General features: G+C 47.3%; 1 protein-coding gene across 11 annotated transcripts in view; it reads left to right on the top strand.

The window, feature by feature from the left end:
- The window catches only part of PDS5B (PDS5 cohesin associated factor B), a 2,333,811-nt gene that overhangs the window by 592,506 nt on the left and 1,722,150 nt on the right, over positions 1 to 19,155 (top strand). For all 11 annotated transcript variants that reach the window (XM_069639007.1, XM_069639003.1, XM_069639002.1 and 8 more), the window contains one exon: positions 5,065 to 5,216. In XM_069639007.1, the coding sequence (XP_069495108.1) occupies positions 5,065 to 5,216 (152 nt within the window). The remainder of the gene's footprint in view (positions 1 to 5,064; positions 5,217 to 19,155) is intronic.

The raw sequence follows: 19,155 nt of genomic DNA, 5'->3' as shown, positions 1-19,155 counted from the left end.
TTGGCAATTACGGAGTGCCATAAATTGGCTGGAAAAGAGCCTCCCGATGGTTTAAGAACTCACTCAACCAGGGGTATGGCAACTTCATCGGCTCTTGAAAGGGATTGTCTGGTGCAGGATATTTGTGCAGCAGCCACCTTGTCGTCAATGCACACATTCGTGAAACATTATTCCTTAGATTCAACATCTTATCAAGGCGGCCTCTTTGCAAAAGCTGTCCTTCACACGATTCACTAATTTCTCTGGTACTCCTTCCTCCGAATTCTTACTGCTTTGGGAGAATATCTAAGATGAGGAATACGTGGGAGGACACAATCCATTCGATGAACAAGTTACTTACCAACTGTAACGTTCTTTCGATTGGCTGTTCCTGCCACGTATTCCTCATCGGCCCTCCCAGCCTACCCCGCCGTAAAGTTTATGCCAGTTGCACTTCTAGTTCCTTGCGAGCCAAAGGTCAATAAAGCCTGGTCAACTGATGCGCGTACTCCTTTCGTAAAAACAGAACTGAAGCTAACGGGCGCGGCTCGAGCCCTTTATACTGCGGATGATGTTGACGCTCGATGACGGCCCTTGGGGGACATCGACACCGCGGCCTTGAGCACTGTTAGGCAAAGTTTGTTTGCAGTACCCTCTGGGACCACTACACACAACTCTGACTACAGGTATAGGCAACCCAACCTTTGGTATAAGCTTGTACTACACAGTTTTGGTAGCGTGTTGAGCAGCCAGGCTTATCTCAAGAAAGATAAATGTATGCTGTAGTGGAGTTACAGATATTTAAATAAACTTAGACTCAAGGTTTCTTGCATAAACAATTATTAATTTATCAGTCAGTTAGAAAGCCTTCTTCAGAAGGAGCAATATAATAGTAACACACGAATGCACTTCAATACTGTACGGTCAAGTGGCACAGCGAGTAGAGCGCTCGCTTTGACATCCGTGCAGAGCCTGCCAACGCAAGTTCGAATCCCGACAGGGCCAAACTCAGCCTTTCATCCTTCCGAGGTCGATAAATGAGCACCACACACCGTGGGTAATAATAAGCAGCGCTCAGATACCTGAGGGTTCGTAGCGCTATATAAATGCCAAATTATTATTATTATTACACTCTTAGTTTCTAAATCAGTAAAGACCCTTTTGGGATGGCCGACAGACACAACCTACACCCACAGGTGACTTGAATAACTAGTGTTCTGTGGACATTAATATCTTAGTCTTGGCATTTAGAATACATTTAGAAGGAAAAGGTTATTAGAACAACAAGAGACCACCAATATTCTTAAGCAGGCAAATACTTTTGGATCCTCCAAGAAGAGTCGTACAATTCAATAAACTAAGCCAAAGTCAATGGGCAAAAGTATTTTATAGGATGCAGCACTTCTGGTAAGTAAATGGAAAAGTCTTTGCACAAGATCTTATGAGTCTTGGATGAAAAGAAGAATCAAATGTAGGTCCACAAGCTGATTAGACTTGTGAGTTGTAGAAGTTTCATAGCAACTCTAAAGAAAGAGGTAAGTTCTCTTAGACTTTTTACAGTACCTTAGAAATGAAGAAAAAGATGCAGCTGATGACTTCTGTTCCTGTGCAGCTCTGCAGATCTCACTGTTCCTGGGCCTTAGTCGTGGGGACAAGAGGGAGGACGTTGAGGGACTCCTGCAGTGCACTGGGATGGTCAAAACTTTCAACTGGCAAACTTCACTTTCAGTGGCTGTTTAGTGTTTCAACTCCTTGTGTCTACCGCAAATAGCAACACCACGGTTCGTGGCTGTTGAGATGGACTTTCCTTGCTTCTGGGGTCCCGCACTCTGTTGAGGGGGCTCAGGTTTGGTCAGTCCTGCTTCCTGGGAGTCCAGAGGATTTTCCAAAAGCTCTAGGCCAGTTTAAAAGCAACACACACAATCGGGTGTTCCTCTTCCTGGCTATATGGTTTCCAGCAGCAACTCTGTGGAAATTCAACCAGCTCCGAGATGGATGTCCAGGTGGCTTACTTTGAAGTTGATTGTTCCCACCAACTCAAAGGGAGAAGTCGTCCTTGCAGGGGCTTCTTTGTCGATACAAACTTGGCGTTTCGGCACTGCAGCAGGGTTTCACCGGGCAAACTTGTTAGGCAGAATTGCATGCAGTACCCTCTGGGACCACCACATACAATTAGGACTACAGTTGTAAGCAAAACCAACCTTTGGTATAAGTCTGTACTACACAGTTTTTGATAGTGAGCTGAGCAGCCATGCTTATCTCAAGAGGGAATGTGAGCAGTAAAAAGATGTTACACAGAGGTCTTACAATCACAGTGGTTCAAGTAGCCAATTACACTCAAGGTTTCTTGGTAAAACACTTATTAATTAGTCATTTAGAAAACATTCACTAGAAGGCGGCAACTTAATATCGTACACACAAACACTTCAGTACCAAACCAATACGTTTCTGAGTAAATTAGGCTCCCCTGAAATAGCAGCAAAATAGCATTTCAATCACTTTAAATAGGAGTACAAAGGCACACGTTTATAAAATAGATCACAAATGCTTTCTTAGGCAGTGAAAATAGTTTTAGTTCACTAGAGGACTCGATTCAGTTCAATAGGCCTGGGCTAAAGTCAATGGGCTAGTATCTTGGATAGGAAAGAGCAGTTCTTGTAGTAAATGGTAAAGTCTTTGCCAAAGTTCTCAGAAGTAGTTTGTACGAAATAGAATCATATGTTGGGTCACAAGCTGATTAGGCCTGCAAGTTGGGAAAGTTTCACAAACTTTCACCGTAAGGGGTAAGTTCTCTCAATCGGGTTGGCACAGTACCTTAATATGAAGAAAAGATGCAGCTGAAGACGTTGGTTCCTGGCAGTTCCTGCAGATCTCACTGTTCCTGAGCCTCAGTCGTGGGGACAAGAGGGAACTCCGGGACGGGGTCAAACAAGCTGGCAAAATGGAAGGTCTTCGGTTCGAGTAGCTGTGTTCATGCACACAAGCTGGTGTCCTTCCCCCTGGTTAATTTTAGCCAGCTCCGAGAATGGTATCCAGATGGCTTACGAGTTGATTGGTCCCACCAACTCAAAGGAAGAAGTCCTTGAAGGGGCGATTCGGACCTGCAGCAGGACTTCACCAGGCAAACTAACGGTCCAGGAGTTGCAGCAGCCGTCCTCTTCCAGCTCGTCTTTGGTTCTTTCGTTCCAGTGGTCGACTCCGCTTTCCAGTCCAAGAGACTCGCCTTTTAAACCGTTTTCTCCCTTTCATGCCAGCCTAGCTGCCACTCACCCAGCAGGGTGGCTGTTCCTGCCGGAAAAATCATGGTAGTTTGTTGTAAAACCACTGCAACCAGCCATTTCGATGGGAAAGTGTTGCATTTGACTGCTACACGAGTTTCTAGACAGAGGGGATGCTAGGTAACCCCTCCAGCACTCTATAGGAAGATGGTGTGTGCTGGGTCTAGGAATTTAAAAAGACTAGTAAAGTCAATTTAACCTTTAATTCGCTGGGAAACAGTAGTTTATCCCAGAGAAGTTATTTAAACCTTTTGGAAGTCTAAATGACATCCCTTTGTTACTGCACTGAAGGTGCTGTGTGACGCACATAAAAAAGATGATGCCTATGGAGTTGTCAAACTCCATAACCAAGAGAAATCAACACAGGAAACAAACAAAATTAAAAAGTTCATAGCCCAAATGTTCAACAAAAGAGCTGGAGGGCTCTAAGGTAGAGGGAATTAGCACATTTATGAGAATTCTCCCCAACATCCAACGGTCCAGGAGTTGCAGCAGGCGTCCTCTTCAAGCTCTTCTTAGGTGCCTTTGTCCAGTGGTCTACTCTGCCTTCCAAGCCAAACGACTTGCCTTTTATTCATTTCTCTCCCATTCATTCCAGCCTAGATGCCACTCACCCAGCAAGTGGCTGTCCTTGCCGGACAGTCAGCCGGCCAATCACCACAGAGTTCATTTGGGTCTCTTACTAAGCACTGGGAGTTTAGGGCGCCCTCCCTCACTTCCTGCCTACCCCAGACACTTTGGAGCCAGAGGCGGGGTTTCACTCATGAATCCCACCAAAGGCAAAATGAACAACGAGACCAAAACCTGGTTTGGCTCACAGAGTAAATCTCAAGAAGGACCTTTTCACAAAGAAATGGCGAAAAAAGACCACCATGAGCCATTTTGACAAAGATGGCGCCCGTTGTGGCTTTACAGCGGCTGCGAACCCAGCCCGCGGTAAACGCACACCATGGTAGTTAAAACGAAACCACTGCCACCAGCCATTCAGTGAGAAAAGGGTAACATAAAAATGTTACAGGAGCAGCTAGACATAGGGGATACAAGGTAGCCCCTCCAGCTCTATATTGTAGGATAGTTTATGCTGAGTCTAGAGAGTTACAATGGTAAGTAAAGTCAATTTCACTTTACTGCTCTGGGAAACAGCAGTTTATCCCAGAGAAGTTATTTAAATCTTTGGGAATCTGGAATACTTCCCTGTGCATTGATGGTGCTTTGTGACACAATGTAGAAGATGATGCCTATGGAGTTTGTCAGACTCCACAACCAAAAGAAACCGAGTTAAAATTCACATTAAAATGCATGAGAGAGTGGGGAAAAAAAGGGTCCTCAAAATCCAGCAAGGTTGCCGGGTGTCTCTAAGGTGGAGGGAATTAGCAAATTACTGAGAATTCTCCCTAACAAGCACAGCGCCCTCTGGTGAAAAAGAAAATCTGAAGCAGCAAGCCTGAAGATAAAAATATCTAAGATGAGGAATACGTGGGAGGAACATCCAATCGAAAGAAGGTTAAAGTTGGTAAGTAATGTGTTCTTCTCAATTAAGTCTTTGTTTCCTTTGTCCATTGTGAATAAATACCAGTTGTGAGGAGAATTATGGTCATTGGCATTCAGTGTTAAAGCCACATGTTTACCTGCGATCTGGGAATGCTGATGTATTGTCCTGCATGGGATTGTTGGCTGTGATTTTGTTTCATTAAGGGAGCACGCTTATTTTCTCCCTAATGATCATTCTGTTGCATGTATACTTTTATTAACATAGCACGATTAATGATGGACACACTTATGATTTGATTAACGTTTTTGTTTTAAGTGGAGAGTGAGAAAAGAAGCAATGATGGGACTTGCTCAGATCTACAAGAAATATTCCCTGCAAGCTGAAGCAGGTAAAGAAGCTGCAAAACAAATTAACTGGATTAAGGACAAGCTACTTCATATATATTACCAGAACAGTATTGATGACCGGTAGGTGAAACAGTGAGAAGACCATTACTTCAGTTTACTATAAAAGCAGAAATTAATTTAGCATTTGTTTTTACCATGGAGATTACATTTCCCATTTCTGGCAAAAGCTATTCACACAAAATTAAAGATATTTCAGTCTATTTTAATTTCATGAAAACATGAATCCGCATCATGTGGCTGCATGCACAATGTATTGCAGTGCAACCCATTGATGAAATGTTCCTCTTAGGTTTTGCCTCTAAAATGGATAGCTTCGAATCTCAGCTACCTTTCTTTTTTTGTTTTGTTTTTAATACATTTATTGACAATTTCAAGTTATTACAATCAACAACAATGTAAGAAAAGGCAGGTACACACAGGTATATCAATCACAAAACATAGTAACAGTTAACCATACTCCATATGGAAAGACGGGAAGAGGGAGAGGAACGGAAGAGGGAATGAAAGAGAGAAAGAAGAAAAGTAGAAAGATGAAGTTGGAGAGAAAAGAAAACAAAGGAAGGCAAACCTCAAGTGTAAAACTCATTGAAAACATCCCACATGTCAGAGTATAAATCGTGGCATTTTCACATTGACAATGTAGCCCAGACCAGATCAGATTGGTGGCATAGATACCTTTAACACACATTTTATGTACTATCCCGTTCACCTTTCACTTTTAACACATGGCAGCCTTTTGTTCACAAGTGCCCAAATTGACTGACTATGTAATTTAAATAGTCTTTGAGAATGTCTGTCCTTCTGGACAACTGTTTTTATGCTTTCCTCTCATAAAAGTCTATGCAACACCCTTTCTTTTTAGCTATGTTTTGACTCCTGTCCTGATTTTGTGGTAGTAAGTAAAGCCTTTTGCTTTACTTCCCTTGCTTTGTGCCCATCTTTATGGGGAAACTATTTCGTCCTCAAGACTGTCAGTACTGGGAGACTGTCTCCTTTAATAAATTAAATATATATATTTTATTATTTATTTGCATAAAAAATTGAACAAAATTGTTATATAATTGTGTAATGGAATGGAATATGAATTGTGATGTTTACTTTTTTTACTTCATTTTAGTCATTGTATTAACCGATTTTCCTATTGTTATTTTACTCTGTGTTTTCTGTTTTTAGTGTTTTCATGCTTTTGTGTAAGGTTAACCAGTTTCAACCAATTTCACAATAAGTAAATTACAAACTTTTGCAAATGAACAATTATCCTAATAACCATAGCCCTGAAACGTGTTCCACGTTAAAAAAAAAACTTTAAAAAAAAACAGGTAAGAAAGAGCAAAGGGACCCTTAAATTGCCACACAATTGTCACTTAAATCCTCTGTGTCAAGATCTGATTCATAAATGTCAGTGCAGCCACTGGCACCTTTTCTCCACTTAGAAGAAAGGTCCACCAGCCTTCGGGGGCCAATGATAACATCTTTTAGCAACTGTCCAAAATGTTTGTTTCTTTTGTGAACCCTGAACCGAATAGTAGCAAATGTTTAAAGGTTTCTGCTAGTCCCTCCACTAAGTAAAAACAACGTTGGTTATCTGTCAGGAAAGTAGTTGGCAACCTTGATGTGTTTATTTGGTTTGTCAGTAACAAGTTCAATCTGATTCTGAAAAATTGATCCCTGTGATATTTACTGAGGAATTTAACAGCATACTTTAGTAGCTCGCCCAGTGCCCTGACCTCATGGTGATACAATACATAAGTACTTGCTTTGTTGAGGTTAGTAATCCAGTTGTGCTCCCCAAACTTGGTTTTAACCTTACATGGGTTTGATTTTAAGTCCTCTCCAGTCGATCCAATCTCCTTCAGCTTGCACATATCGGCGTCGACTTAGGCCTTCAGCGTTCCCCCGTTAGAACCCTTCAGGATTTCCTTATGAATAATCTCCATAGTTGTTATATTGGAGCTCAAGAGACATTTCCTGAATAGGGATACTCTTTTCCATTCCACTGTGAACCTTAATGATTGAAGGCACATTGCTCTACGTAGAATTTGGACAGGGATGGACAGGGATGGACTTCTGGTCTCTCAGAAGTGTCTTCCAAAAGATGCCTTCAACGTTGACCAAACCTTGCTAGGTACCCTCATGATTGCTTCTGAACCGCATGACAAGATTGGAACAACTTTCATCTTGTAAAAGTCCTCAACCGGAAGCATTGAAAAGCGACCATATTTCCTGCTTAGATGTTAACTTGGCTCGCCAACGCTTTTGCTTTTTGGTGCATTGAATCTAGTGTTGGGGTTTCAATACTGTTGTTCTTAATCAACACTCCCAAGTGTTTAAATGTGACCTGCTCAATTCGTGTTTGACCCAGGCACCACACAGGTTTTAATTTCAGCTTTTTAAATTTCCAACACTAGGAGCTTGGTCTTACCAGTGTTTATTTGAATATCGTTTTCCTCCACGTATTTCTCCAGCATGGGGTCTGGCATGGAGTCACATGCTCATGAATATTCCCCGTCGTCAGGCTGGGAATCCTCGGTAAAGAAAAAATCAGTATCAGTTTCATTTTTCTGATCTGTCTTTCTTAGTAGTAACCAATCACTGATCTCTGGGTCATACTGCCCCCAGCCAATGACTGCTCTCTACCTAAGCCCCTCCCCTGGCAGCCGCCATCAGATTTTTACTGCACGTTCAAGTGTTGGGAGTCCTCGTGCTTTAGCTCTCAAGCTTTTACTGCGTTTTCACGCTTTTTTCAAAGAGATTTTCTAATTTTTCGGTTTAATCGAGCCTCAAGCTCCACCGTTTATACTTCCGATCAATGGGGACCCGTTTCGGAATTTTCTACGCCCTTCAAGGGTTAAGTTATCGTCGAGTTACGCTTCTTGCAGGATTCCAGAAGATCTGAGGCCTACATGGACATGGCCCAGGACAAAGTGAGCTCGACGCCCGGATCCAAGCTGTTCAGGAACTGCCCTGGATGCGGGTTACAGAATGTTTTCAAGGAGGACGAGCATTCGAGATGTCTACTGCCTTCATGAGGACAAGACGCACGTGGAGAAGGACTGTGCGTTCCGCAAGAACCTATCGGAACTGACCAGGCAGGATCGTCGTTCCCGCCTCGCCAGCTGGCTGGAGAAGGACCCAGCAGGTGAGAAGAAGAAAAGGTCCGAGAGGTCTTCTAAGTCCTGTGAGGGGGCCCCAGAAAGTCCGCGGGCACAGGGAGCGCCGAAAGGTCGGGCTCTTCGGCTGCCAGGCAGGGCGCGCCTTCCCCGGCACCATCAACCACGAGCCAACGCTCAGGTTCGGGGAAGAGGAAATCCGAGAACCCTAGTAAGCTTCTGGAGAGGCCCCGGTCGATCTCGAAAGGAGCCGAGGGGGAGCGAGGCGAAGACCCTCCCCCCAAGGTGAAGGCCCGAGACGCACCTAAGGTGGTGAGGGCCCTGCTTCACCAGGCGAAGGCCTTTATCGAGGGATTCGCGGCAGCCCTGACAAAGCCGTTGGAGACTACGCCAGTGCAGGTGACCTTGGGGCCCAGAGTTTCCCTGCCACCGCGGAGGGAATCCTCTTTCCAGCCCATCGACAAGACCCCCGTGAAGACCCTGGTGGAAAAAGAGGGGAGGGCCCGGTGGCCATTACGGATACTGGGTTTCGCCAGTTGGGCAACAGTGTTTGCTTCCGACGACGAGGATGGCTCAAGGCGATGGACTTCCGTCAGGACGTTCAGACCAGGTTTTTGGATATGCGGTTCGACGGCAGCAACCAGTTTGGGAAGGCGGTAGATGAGTCTCTCCAAGCCTTCAAGACCGACAGGGAAACGGCCCGATCCCTGGGAGTCCTTCAGCAACGACGGCCCTTTCGGAGCACCGGAGGCAGACCGGGGGCCTCCAAGGGATCCAGCGGTGGCTCCTCTACGTACCGCCAGGCAGCCCGCTCGTCGTCCCAGGAAGCCTACAGAGGCCGCGGCAAGCGAGGATATCGTCGCCAAGGAGGCAAGACCACTTCCAAGCAAGACTGAACCGGCCGTAGCGTCGGGCCCCCACCGAAGCACCCTGTTGGGAAGCCGGCTGATGAAATTTGTCAGCGTGTGGGAGTCCATCTCCACCGACCGTTGGGTGCTGGATACCCTGACCCACGGGCACTCGCTCGAATTCCTAAAGAAGTGTCCTCGCATTCCTCCCGTGGCCTGGAAGTAGAATCACATCCCTCAACTGCTGTTGGAGGTAAGGGTGATGCTCAAGAAAGGTGCCATCGAGCTCGTCCCCAAGAGGCTCCGGGGCTCCGGAGTATACTCAAGATACTTCCTCGTCAGAAAGAAGACAGGCTGTTGGCGCCCCATCCTGGACCTACGTCGGCTAAACAAGTACATTAAGGCACAGAAGTTCAGGATGGTCACCCTCCAGCACGTGCTGGGACAGCTGGAGGAGGGCGACTTCCAATTGTCGTTGGACCTGGAGGATGCTTACATCCCCATTCTAAAAGGACACCGAAAGTTCCTCAGATTTGTAGTCCAGGGACGTCCCTACCAATTCAGAGCTCTGCCATTCGGATTGAGGTCGGCACCCAGGGTGTTTACCAAGTGCCTAGCACCAGTGGCGGCGCGGCTGCGCCTGCAGGGGATCCACGTCTACCCCTACCTGGACGACTGGCTCATCCGTGCAAGGACAAGAGAACTCGCTGTCGAGCACACAGCGAGGACCGTCCGCCTACTCATGGAGCTGGGATCGCCATCAACTACCCCAAATCCCACCTGGTTCCTTCGCAGGTGGCACTGTTTCTGGGAGCGAAGCTCGACACAGAGGAGCGATTGGCGTCTCCGTCTGAGCGAGGACGAAGGCCATTTTGGGCAAGGTGCAGCGCCTGCTAGCCACGGACGTGGCCAGGGTGAGGTCAATCAAGTCCCTCATCGGGATGATGTTCTCGTGCATCTACCTAGTGCGCCTTTGCAGACTACGGATGCGTCCGCTACAAGAGTTCCTTGAAGCCCGCTGGATGCAAGTGGCGGGCAGCTTCGAAGACAGGATTCCGCTCAACGAGGTCTTCCGTCAGGCAATTCAGTGGTGGGGCACCCGTGCGCACCTCACGGCAGGCACGGACTTTCAGACCCCAGCTTATCAGGAGACGGTGACGACGGACGCCGCCCTGGAGGGATGGGGAGCTCACACCAGAGATCTCCACGTAAGAGGCCTTTGGCTCCCGGAGGAGAAGTCTCTTCACATCAACATCCTGGAGCTCCGGGCCGTGTTCTGGGCTCTCAGATCGTTCCTCCGTCCCTAAAGTGCAAGGTGGTGAGGATTTTCACCGACAACACCACCACGATGTTCTACATCCGGAAGCAGGGAGGCACCAGATCCCCAGCCCTATCCAAGGAGGCCCAGGATCTGTGGCACTGGGCCATCTCCCAGGGGATGTTTCTGGTTCCCTTCCACCTGGCAGGAATAAAAAACACCATCGCTGACTCGCTCAGCAGGGAGCTACGCTCGTGCCACGAGTGGGAACTACGCCAGGATCAGGTGGATCGACTCTTCCGGCGATGGGGCAAACCCCAGATCGACCTGTTTGCGACAGCGACGAACAAAGTGCCAGAGGTTCGCCAGCAGGTTTCCCCAGCGGAGGAGCATGGGCAATGCTTTCTCGTTCCCCTGGGACGACCTGTTCCTGTACGCGTTGCCTTCGTTGCCGTTGCTGCTCCGTCTCATCAACCAACTCCCGGTGCAGGATGATCCTCGGCGCACTGGCGTGGCCGACACAGATCTGGTTCCCGGACCTTCTTGACTTGTCAACATCCCCGCCAGTCAAGCTACAGACGGACGCGGATTTTCTCTCCAGAGAAGGAGGCGCCATCCTTCATCACGACCCGGAGTCTCTGAACTTGCAGGCCTGGCTCCTGCAGCACTAGAGTTTAGAGGGTACGCTATCTTGGTAGACTGCAGAGAGGTTCTTGCAAAGGCCAGGGCGGCCTCAACTCTCAAGTGCTATGGACATAAGTGGAAGAGGTTCTCTGTCTGGTGCCGTGCACAGAAGATTAACCCCCTTCTGATTACGGCGCCTCAAGTGGTACCATACCTACTGTCCCTGGCCAAGGCTGGACTAGCTCATGCTTCCATCAAGATACATCTGGCAGCGATCTCCCGATACACCAGAACTACAGGACGGCCGTCCTTGTGGTCTCATCTTCTGGTGAAGGAATTTATGAAGGGACTGTTCCGATCGTTCCCGCTGGTGAAGGCTCCAGCCCCGGCGTGAGAGCTCAACGTGGTGCTGACCAGGCTCATGGGACCGCCATTTGAGCCTTTGCATTCGGCTCCGTTGAAGTTCCTGTCGTGGAAGACAGCGTTCCTTGTGGCCATCACCTCCGCACGACGCGTGGGAGAGATCCAGGCCCTTTCCTGTAAACCACCATACCTGACGTTCCACAAGTCTAGGGTAGTGCTGAGGACGCACCACTCTTTCATGCCCAAGGTGCCGTCGGACTTCCACTTCAACAAGCCCTTGGCGTTACCTGTTTTCTTACCGTAGCCTTCGTCGCCGGCTGAGAAGACTTTGCACTCGCTGGATGTAGCTAGAGCGCTGAAGTTCTACGTGGACCGCACAGAGTTTTCAGATGACTTAACAGCTGTTTGTGAACTTTGGACCTGTGAACCAAGGGAAGGCCCTCTCGAAGGCTTCCATTTCCAGATGCCTCTCCGGCTGTATTGTGTACTGCCACCGGTTGGCAAACCGACCGTTGCCTGGCCGTCCGAGAGCCCATTCGACCAGAGTGATCGCTGCTACCACGCCGTTCCTGTCTGGTGTGCCCCTGCTCGACATCTGCAGGGCTGCTACGTGGAGGTCGACGCACACCTTCACGAGATTCTACTGCGTCGACAGGGATTCCAGCGAGGAGTCCAGAGTCGGCCAGGGAGTGCTGCGCAACCTGTTCGCTTAAGGTGAGCCTGGTGAGGAGGTAAGAGATGCTTAATGTTGAATTGTTGTATTGCTTAATGTTGAGCCTTGCCACCTCCCATGGTTGTGCATGTGTGTACTGCTATGTATTCTTATATTCATGAGCATGTGAATCCATGCCAGACCCCATGCTGGAGAAGGAACAAGTTACTTACCTGTAACTGTTGTTCTCCAGCATGGGTCTGGCATGGATTCACATGCGAACCCTCCCTCCTTCCCCTCTGCGGCTCTTCTCTTGGTCCTCCTGCCACTTTACGTGCTACCAAATCTGAAGATGGCTGCCAGAGGGAGGGGCTTAGGTAGAGGGCAGTCATTAGCTTGCGGCAGTATGACCCAGAGACCAGTGATTGGTTATTAGGAGAAATACAGTTCAGAAACTGAAACTGTTTTTTTTCTTTACCCAGGATTCCCAGCCTGACGACAGGGAATATTCATGAGCATGTGAGTCCATGCTGGAGAACAACAATTACAGGTAAGTAACTTGTTCCTTATCAGTCAAAGTAAGCCTTCTTCAGAAGAGAGCAATATTAAAAAGTAACACACAAACACACTTCAATACTTTTCACTCTTAGTTTCTAAATCAGTAAAGACCCTTTTGGGATAGTCAACAGACACAACCTACACCCTCAGGTGACTTCAATAGCTAGGGTGCTGGGGACATTAATATCTTACTGTTTGCATTTAGAATACTGTTAGAAGTTTGTTAAAGGAAAAGGTTATTAGAACAAACAAGAGACCACAAATATTCTTAAGCAGGCAAATACTTTTGTAGTCATTCAGTATAATAGGCTAATCCAAAGTCAACGTACAAAAGTCTTATATAGGATGAAGCACTTCTAGTAGGTAAGTAGAAAAGTCTTTGCACAATGTTTTAGAAGTCCTTGAAGAAAAGAATCATCAAATGTAGGGCTTCAAGCCGTTAGACTTGTGAATCTCACTGTTCCTGGGCCTCAGTCGTGGGGACAAGAGGGAGGAGTGCTGGAGACTCTTGCATTGCAATGGGACGGTCACCGCTCGCAACCGGCAATCTTCAAATCAGTGACTGTTCAGTGTTTCAGCTCCTCGCGTCTACTGCAAATAATAAAACCTCAATACTGACTTTTGAGATGGACTTTACTTGCTTCTGGGGTCCCGCACTCTGTTGAGGGCGCTCAGGTTCGGTCAGTCCTGCTTCCTGGGAGTCCGGTGGATCTTCCTGGAGCTCTAGGCCAGCTTAAAAGTAACGCACACAATCTGGTGTTCCTCTCCCTGGCTGTACGGTTTCCAGAAGCAACTCTGTGGAAATTCAACCAGCTCAGAGAAGGATGTCCAGGTGGCTTACTTTGGGGTTGATTGATCCCACCAACTCAAGGGGAGAAGTCGTTGGTGCAAGGGCTTCTCAGTCTATACGAATTTGGAGTTTCAGCACAGCAGCAGGGCTCCACCTGGCAAGCCAACGTTCCAGGAGTTGCAGCAGGCGTCCTCTTCAAATTCTTCTTTGGTTCCTTCATCCAGTGGTCGACTCTGCCTTCCAGCCAAAAGCCTCGCCTTTTATTCAGTTCTCTCCCATTAAATCCAGCCTAGCTGTCACTCACCCAGCAGGGTGGCTGTCCTTGCCGGAAATTCAGACAGACGGCCAGTCACTACAGAGTGCATTTGGGTCTCCTAGTAGACTAAGCACAGGGAGTTTCGGGCACCTCCCTCACTTCATGCCCACCGCAGATACCCTGGAGCCAGAGGCGGGATTTACTTGTGAATCCCGCAAAAGCCAAAGCGAACAATGCGACCAAACCTAGTTTGGCACGCAGAGTAATTCTCAAGAAGGAGCTTGCCACAAAGAAATGGCGAAAAAAGAAGACTGGGCCATTTTGACAAAAATGACAGCCTTGGGTGCTTTACTGTAGCTGCGAATGCAGCCCGCAGTAAATGGACACCACTGTAGTTAAAGCGAAACTACTGCCACCAGCCATTCAGTGAGAAAAGGGTAACAAAAAATGGTTACGTGATAAGCTAGACTAAAGGGGATATTACCCCTCCAGCACCCTGGTCTTAAAAAGTTACAAATGTAAGTAAAGTCAATTTCACTTTACTGCTCTGGGAAACAGTAGTTTATCCCAGAGAAGGTATTTAAACCTTTGGCAAATCTGAATGACTTCCCTGTGTCACTGCACTGAAAGTGCTGTGTGACACAAGGTAAAAGGTGATGCCTGTGGAGTTTGTCAGGCTCCATAACCAAAAGAAACACTAAGCTCAAATTGCATTCAAATACATGTGTGGGGAAAAAATGGCTATCGCTCTCTCCAGGTTAAACAATCAAGTCCTCAAAATCCAGCAAAGTTGCTGGGGCTCTCTTGAGGTGGAGCGAATTAGCACATTTCTGAGAATTCTCCCTAACAGAAGGCAAAACTACAATATGGTCAAAGAACAAGTGGAAATCTAGTGCCACACCCATTTCAGGGCAATAGCCACATTTAGTCGCCATATGCAGTCAATTCAAAAGTACAAATAAAAAATCAAGCAAAAACAGTAAAAATATAACTGCTGCTACCAGTTTGTCTTTAGGTACTGTGACAAATCCCATGAGGCCAGGGAGGCGAGGCTGCTATCCGGTGGTCCCCCTCGGAATGGTACACAGCAGGGCGGTTGGGGGATCTCATGGGCAGGCTCTCCCGCTCTGGGGACAGGGATGACCCCCTCTAGGGACACAGATGAACATCTAGGGAGAACGCGGTGCAACATCCCTAACCATCCACCCACTCCTTTACCACCCCTCAGTCCATGAGGCCAATCTTAGCATCCCTCACTGCCATACCATAAACCTGTGTCTCTGCAAAACCCAGTACTTAACTTCCGCCCGGATGAGGAAAAGTAGGGCCTACCCAAGAGAAACCTCCTCGTACTGCGATGATGAAGAGCAAATACTGCCCAGAATTACTACAATGGGCAAGTACTCGGACGAGGGGAAGGTGCGTAGCCCTATCGACTATTCCTAGAACCGCTAGTGAGCCTTCTAGTGGTTCTCTAACCTCCATTGGAGAAGCACACATAGAAATAGAGAAAGGAGTACGAAGAGAGAAGCACTCCCTGGAGGAACAGCAAGATTCAAAGCTGGCGAGTGAGGAAAAGCAGTGAGAAGGGGAGCCAAGACGCTTGTCTGCCGACAGAGGCGGTCCTGGCAAGTCCGCTGTGGACAGACCAACAAAATGGTAGGAAGAACGGGCATCCAGTTGACGGAAGGAGCTGGAGTGCGCAGTCATTTGGAGAAGCGCAGCCCGAGAGGGAGAAAAAGTTGCGAAGCTACTGCAGCCGCTAGAGAAGCAGCCCAAAGCCTGAGGAGAAGACTCTGCAGAGCTACCACACCCACCTTCAAGCAGCTCAAAACCAGAGAGGGAATGCCGAGAATCCCACAACTGACCAAAAAGCACTGGGAAGTGCCCACCCTGCAAGTACCTGGTTTGTTCTGATGGTTGGTGGGACATCAGATGTACTGAAGAGTGATGAAAGACTGGGCTGGGACCTGCACCCAAATACGAATAGTAGTCTCCTGGGCCATCTTTTTTGTGGAGGTACCTGGCATGGTAGGGAACCCAGTCTACCAAAGAAGGGAGCAGAGGGAAGCTGGGATTGGGACCCGCGCACTAGAACAAAAAAAAAACCTTAAACTACCCTTTTCGTGACAGTACCTGGCAGGATAGTGAACCTTGTCCCCCAGAATTGTGAAACTGAGAATAAGAAATGCCAGGGGAAGGGATTCATTCCCCAAGGTTGTGTGAACTGTGAAAGTAAAACCCAAGAGTGTGAGAAAAAAGCCAAGGAAAGCCAAGGCAATGGAGTCATTCCCCATGGCTTGTGTCTAGATACTTGGAGAAGGGGAGGCATTCTCCAGGAGCCCAATAGTGAAGATGCAACTATGGACAATAAGGAATGTTGATGTTTGAACTTGACCTTTTGAATCAAGAACTTTACTACTTTGGGCATTATAACCTGGAACTTTGTTTTGTGCCTTGGAAAGGTATTGCGACCTGGGGATGGTAAAGATCCCACCTAACAACTGGAAATTCTGCTGTCCAGAAGAATGGAGCCAGTCTTCTGGACCAAGAAGAGCCACTGCCTCTTTAGTTTAGTTATAAGTGTAAGGGACAGAAGTAGGTTTTTTGACACTGGACTATTGATTTACATCGACCAAACCCTTAGTATTTTAGTTGAGGCAGGGAATCCCCTAAAGCTTAAGGCATTACTTCCCTGCAAAAGGTGAGGGTAAAAAACAAATTAAAAAATAATGTGGTTCCACAGAGAACTATATATGGAAAGTTGCAAAAAGAAATTTTTCCTAAGTCTAACAAAGGAGGAGGTCCTTCATGGCTTCTGCTGGGACTACAAGAGTGAAAATGCAGGAGTAGGCACCCTGTAGCACAAGTTGAAAATCCTCCAAGTTCCATGGTCGCACTCTGAATGGTGCTGCAATGGAGCACCCCAAGAGGGAGCTGGTTAGTCCAGTGATTGATCCAGGGACCCTTCTAAAGGCTCAGAAAACACAGATCCTCAAACAGGGTTCAGACTGGTTGTTCCCCATTGGTCCAGAGGTCAAAGCATTGATGAGGGGCTGTCCTTGTGTCGTCAATTGACTCCTTTTCTTCGGAGAGGACTTGGGTCCAGCGATCCGGCGAATGGCCATAAAAACCTTCTTTATCCAACAATTTGGCTGGGAGAACACCCAGTCCCACAAAAGATATGTATTTGCACCATTAAAACTGACAGTGGCTATCCAGTTATGGATAGCCTCTGGCCACGACCTTTGCCCAGCAACAGACATTCAGGCACTTGGATGTCTACTGGGGCCAGAGAGTCCCAGTGCCTACAGGCAGCAGGTTTCCCCAATAAAGTGCTTTCCATATATGATCTTTTCTGACCTGAGAAGGCTTAAAGGCAGGCAAGAACAATATGTTCAAAGGACAAGCAAAAACCTCATGACATGGCCATTTTAGCATGCTGGTCACCTTTTTGTAGCCCTTTGCCGTAAAAGCAAAAGTGGCTGAGTGATAAGTTAAAAGGAAGGTAGAAAAATATCCACTGCCACCAGCTACTGCTAGGCACATTGTAAAAGTTTCTGTAAGAATGGTATAAGGCTAAAAAGTATTCTAACCACACTTCACTTTAGGGTGATGTGTGCAATTTTAACAAAACAAATTCAGAGCCAGTACTCGGCTTCACCATAAAAATGTGCAAAAAGACACAGTAGGCATGTTAGGGAGAATTCTCAGAAATTTGCCAATTGCTCTATCCTTCGAGACCCCCAGCAGCTTTGCTGGATTTAAGGACTTTTAATTTTTAACCTGGAGAGAGTGAGACTTTTTTTCCCCACTCTCACATGTGTTTTAATCTGATTTTCTTTTTTGGTTGTGGAGTCTGACAATCTCCATAGGCATCATCTTTACATTGTGACACACACAGCACCTTCAGTGAAGTGACGCATGGAAATCATTCAGATTTCCCAAAGGTTTAAATACCTTCTCTTGGATAAACTACTGTTTCCAAAAGCAGTAAAGTGAAATTGACTTTAGTTACATCGTTACTTACTAGACGCTGCACACACTATCTTAGGGTGCTGGGGGGGCTACTTAGAATCCCCTTCGTCTAGTTTCTCATGTAACAATTTTGTTACCCTTTCTACAATTAATGGCTGGTGGCAGTGGTTTACTTTTTACTACCATTGTGTTTTTACCGTGGGTTGCAATTGCAGCCTTGGTAAAGCACCGATGGGTGCCCATTTTTTCAAAATGGCCCTGGTCTTATTTTTTTGCCATTTCCTGTTGGAAAGGTCCTTCTTGATATTTACTCTGCGCACCAAACCAGGGTTGGTCCCTTTGTTCGATTTGTCTTTGGCACGATTCACGAGTGAAGCCCGCCTCTGGCTCCAGTATGTCTGGCAGGGGCAGGAAACCAGGGAGGGGCCCGAAACTCCCTGTGCTTAATCCCCCTGGTTACAGGAATGCACCCAAAGCTCATTGGCCGGCTGGCTGTCCAGCAAGGACAGCCACCCTGCTGTTTGACAGCTAGCTAGCCTGGAATGAATGGGAGAAACCTGCATCATAGGCGAGGCTTTTTGCCTTGGAAGGCAGTCGACCACTGGACGAAGGAATCGGAAGAAGAACTTCGAAGAGATACCTGCTGCAACTCCTGGACCGTTGGTTTGCCTGGTGAAGCCCTGCTGCTGTGCTGAAGCTCTGAATTCACCTCAACTAGAGAAGCCCTGCAAGGACGACTTCTCCCCTTGAGTGGGTGGGACCAATAAACTCCAAAAGGAACTCTTCTGCACATCCTCTCGGAGCTAGCTGTACTTCCTTGCTGCTGCAGGAACCGAAGTGCCAGGGACAGGAACAACAGATTAGAGTGCATCACTTAAGTCGGACCCCAGCTGCTGGAAGATCCTCCGGACTCCTAGTAAGCAGGACTGACTGAGCCACCTCAGTGTGCTGGAACCCAGATGCAAGCAAAGTCCAAAGTGGTATCGGAGAGTCCGCAGTGGTGCTATTTGCTGAGACGCGAGGAGCTGAAACCTTGAAGTGCCACTGAATAGTAGTTTGTCCTTTTCTGTCGCTGACCGTCCCATTGTGCTGCAGGAGTCCCCAGAAGTCCTACTTGTCCCCACGACTGAGGCACAGGAACAACAGGATCTGCCGACCCACACAGGAACAGAAGCCAGCTGGAACCACTTATTCTAACCAAAGGTACTGTACAGTCTAAGAGAACTTAACTCTTGTGTAGCCTTACTTGATCTCAGAGTCTTTATCTTGGTTGCTTGTGTAGAGTTCCTAACCGCTTCTCTACCTCACAAGCCTAATCAGCTTGTGGCCCTTCATTGATTCTTCTTTTGCTACAAAGACTTCTAAAACATTGTGCAAGACTTTTACCTAACTGCAAGAAGTGGTTCAGCTCACCTCGACTTTTGCCCAATTGACTTTGGCCTGGCCTGGCTCCCTGAATGAGTCTTCTCTCCTCTAATTGTGTGGTTTTACCTTCCTTCCAGGAAAGGGTTAACTTGCTCAGCATTGGGGGGGGGGTTTCAAAACTACTTAACTGCTTCAGA

This window comes from Ambystoma mexicanum, chromosome 7q, assembly GCF_040938575.1.
Source record: "Ambystoma mexicanum isolate Mex_15411 chromosome 7q, UKY_AmexF1_1, whole genome shotgun sequence".
NCBI classification, from domain to species: Eukaryota; Metazoa; Chordata; class Amphibia; order Caudata; family Ambystomatidae; genus Ambystoma; species Ambystoma mexicanum.
This window is presented reverse-complemented; position numbering and strand designations above follow the sequence as displayed.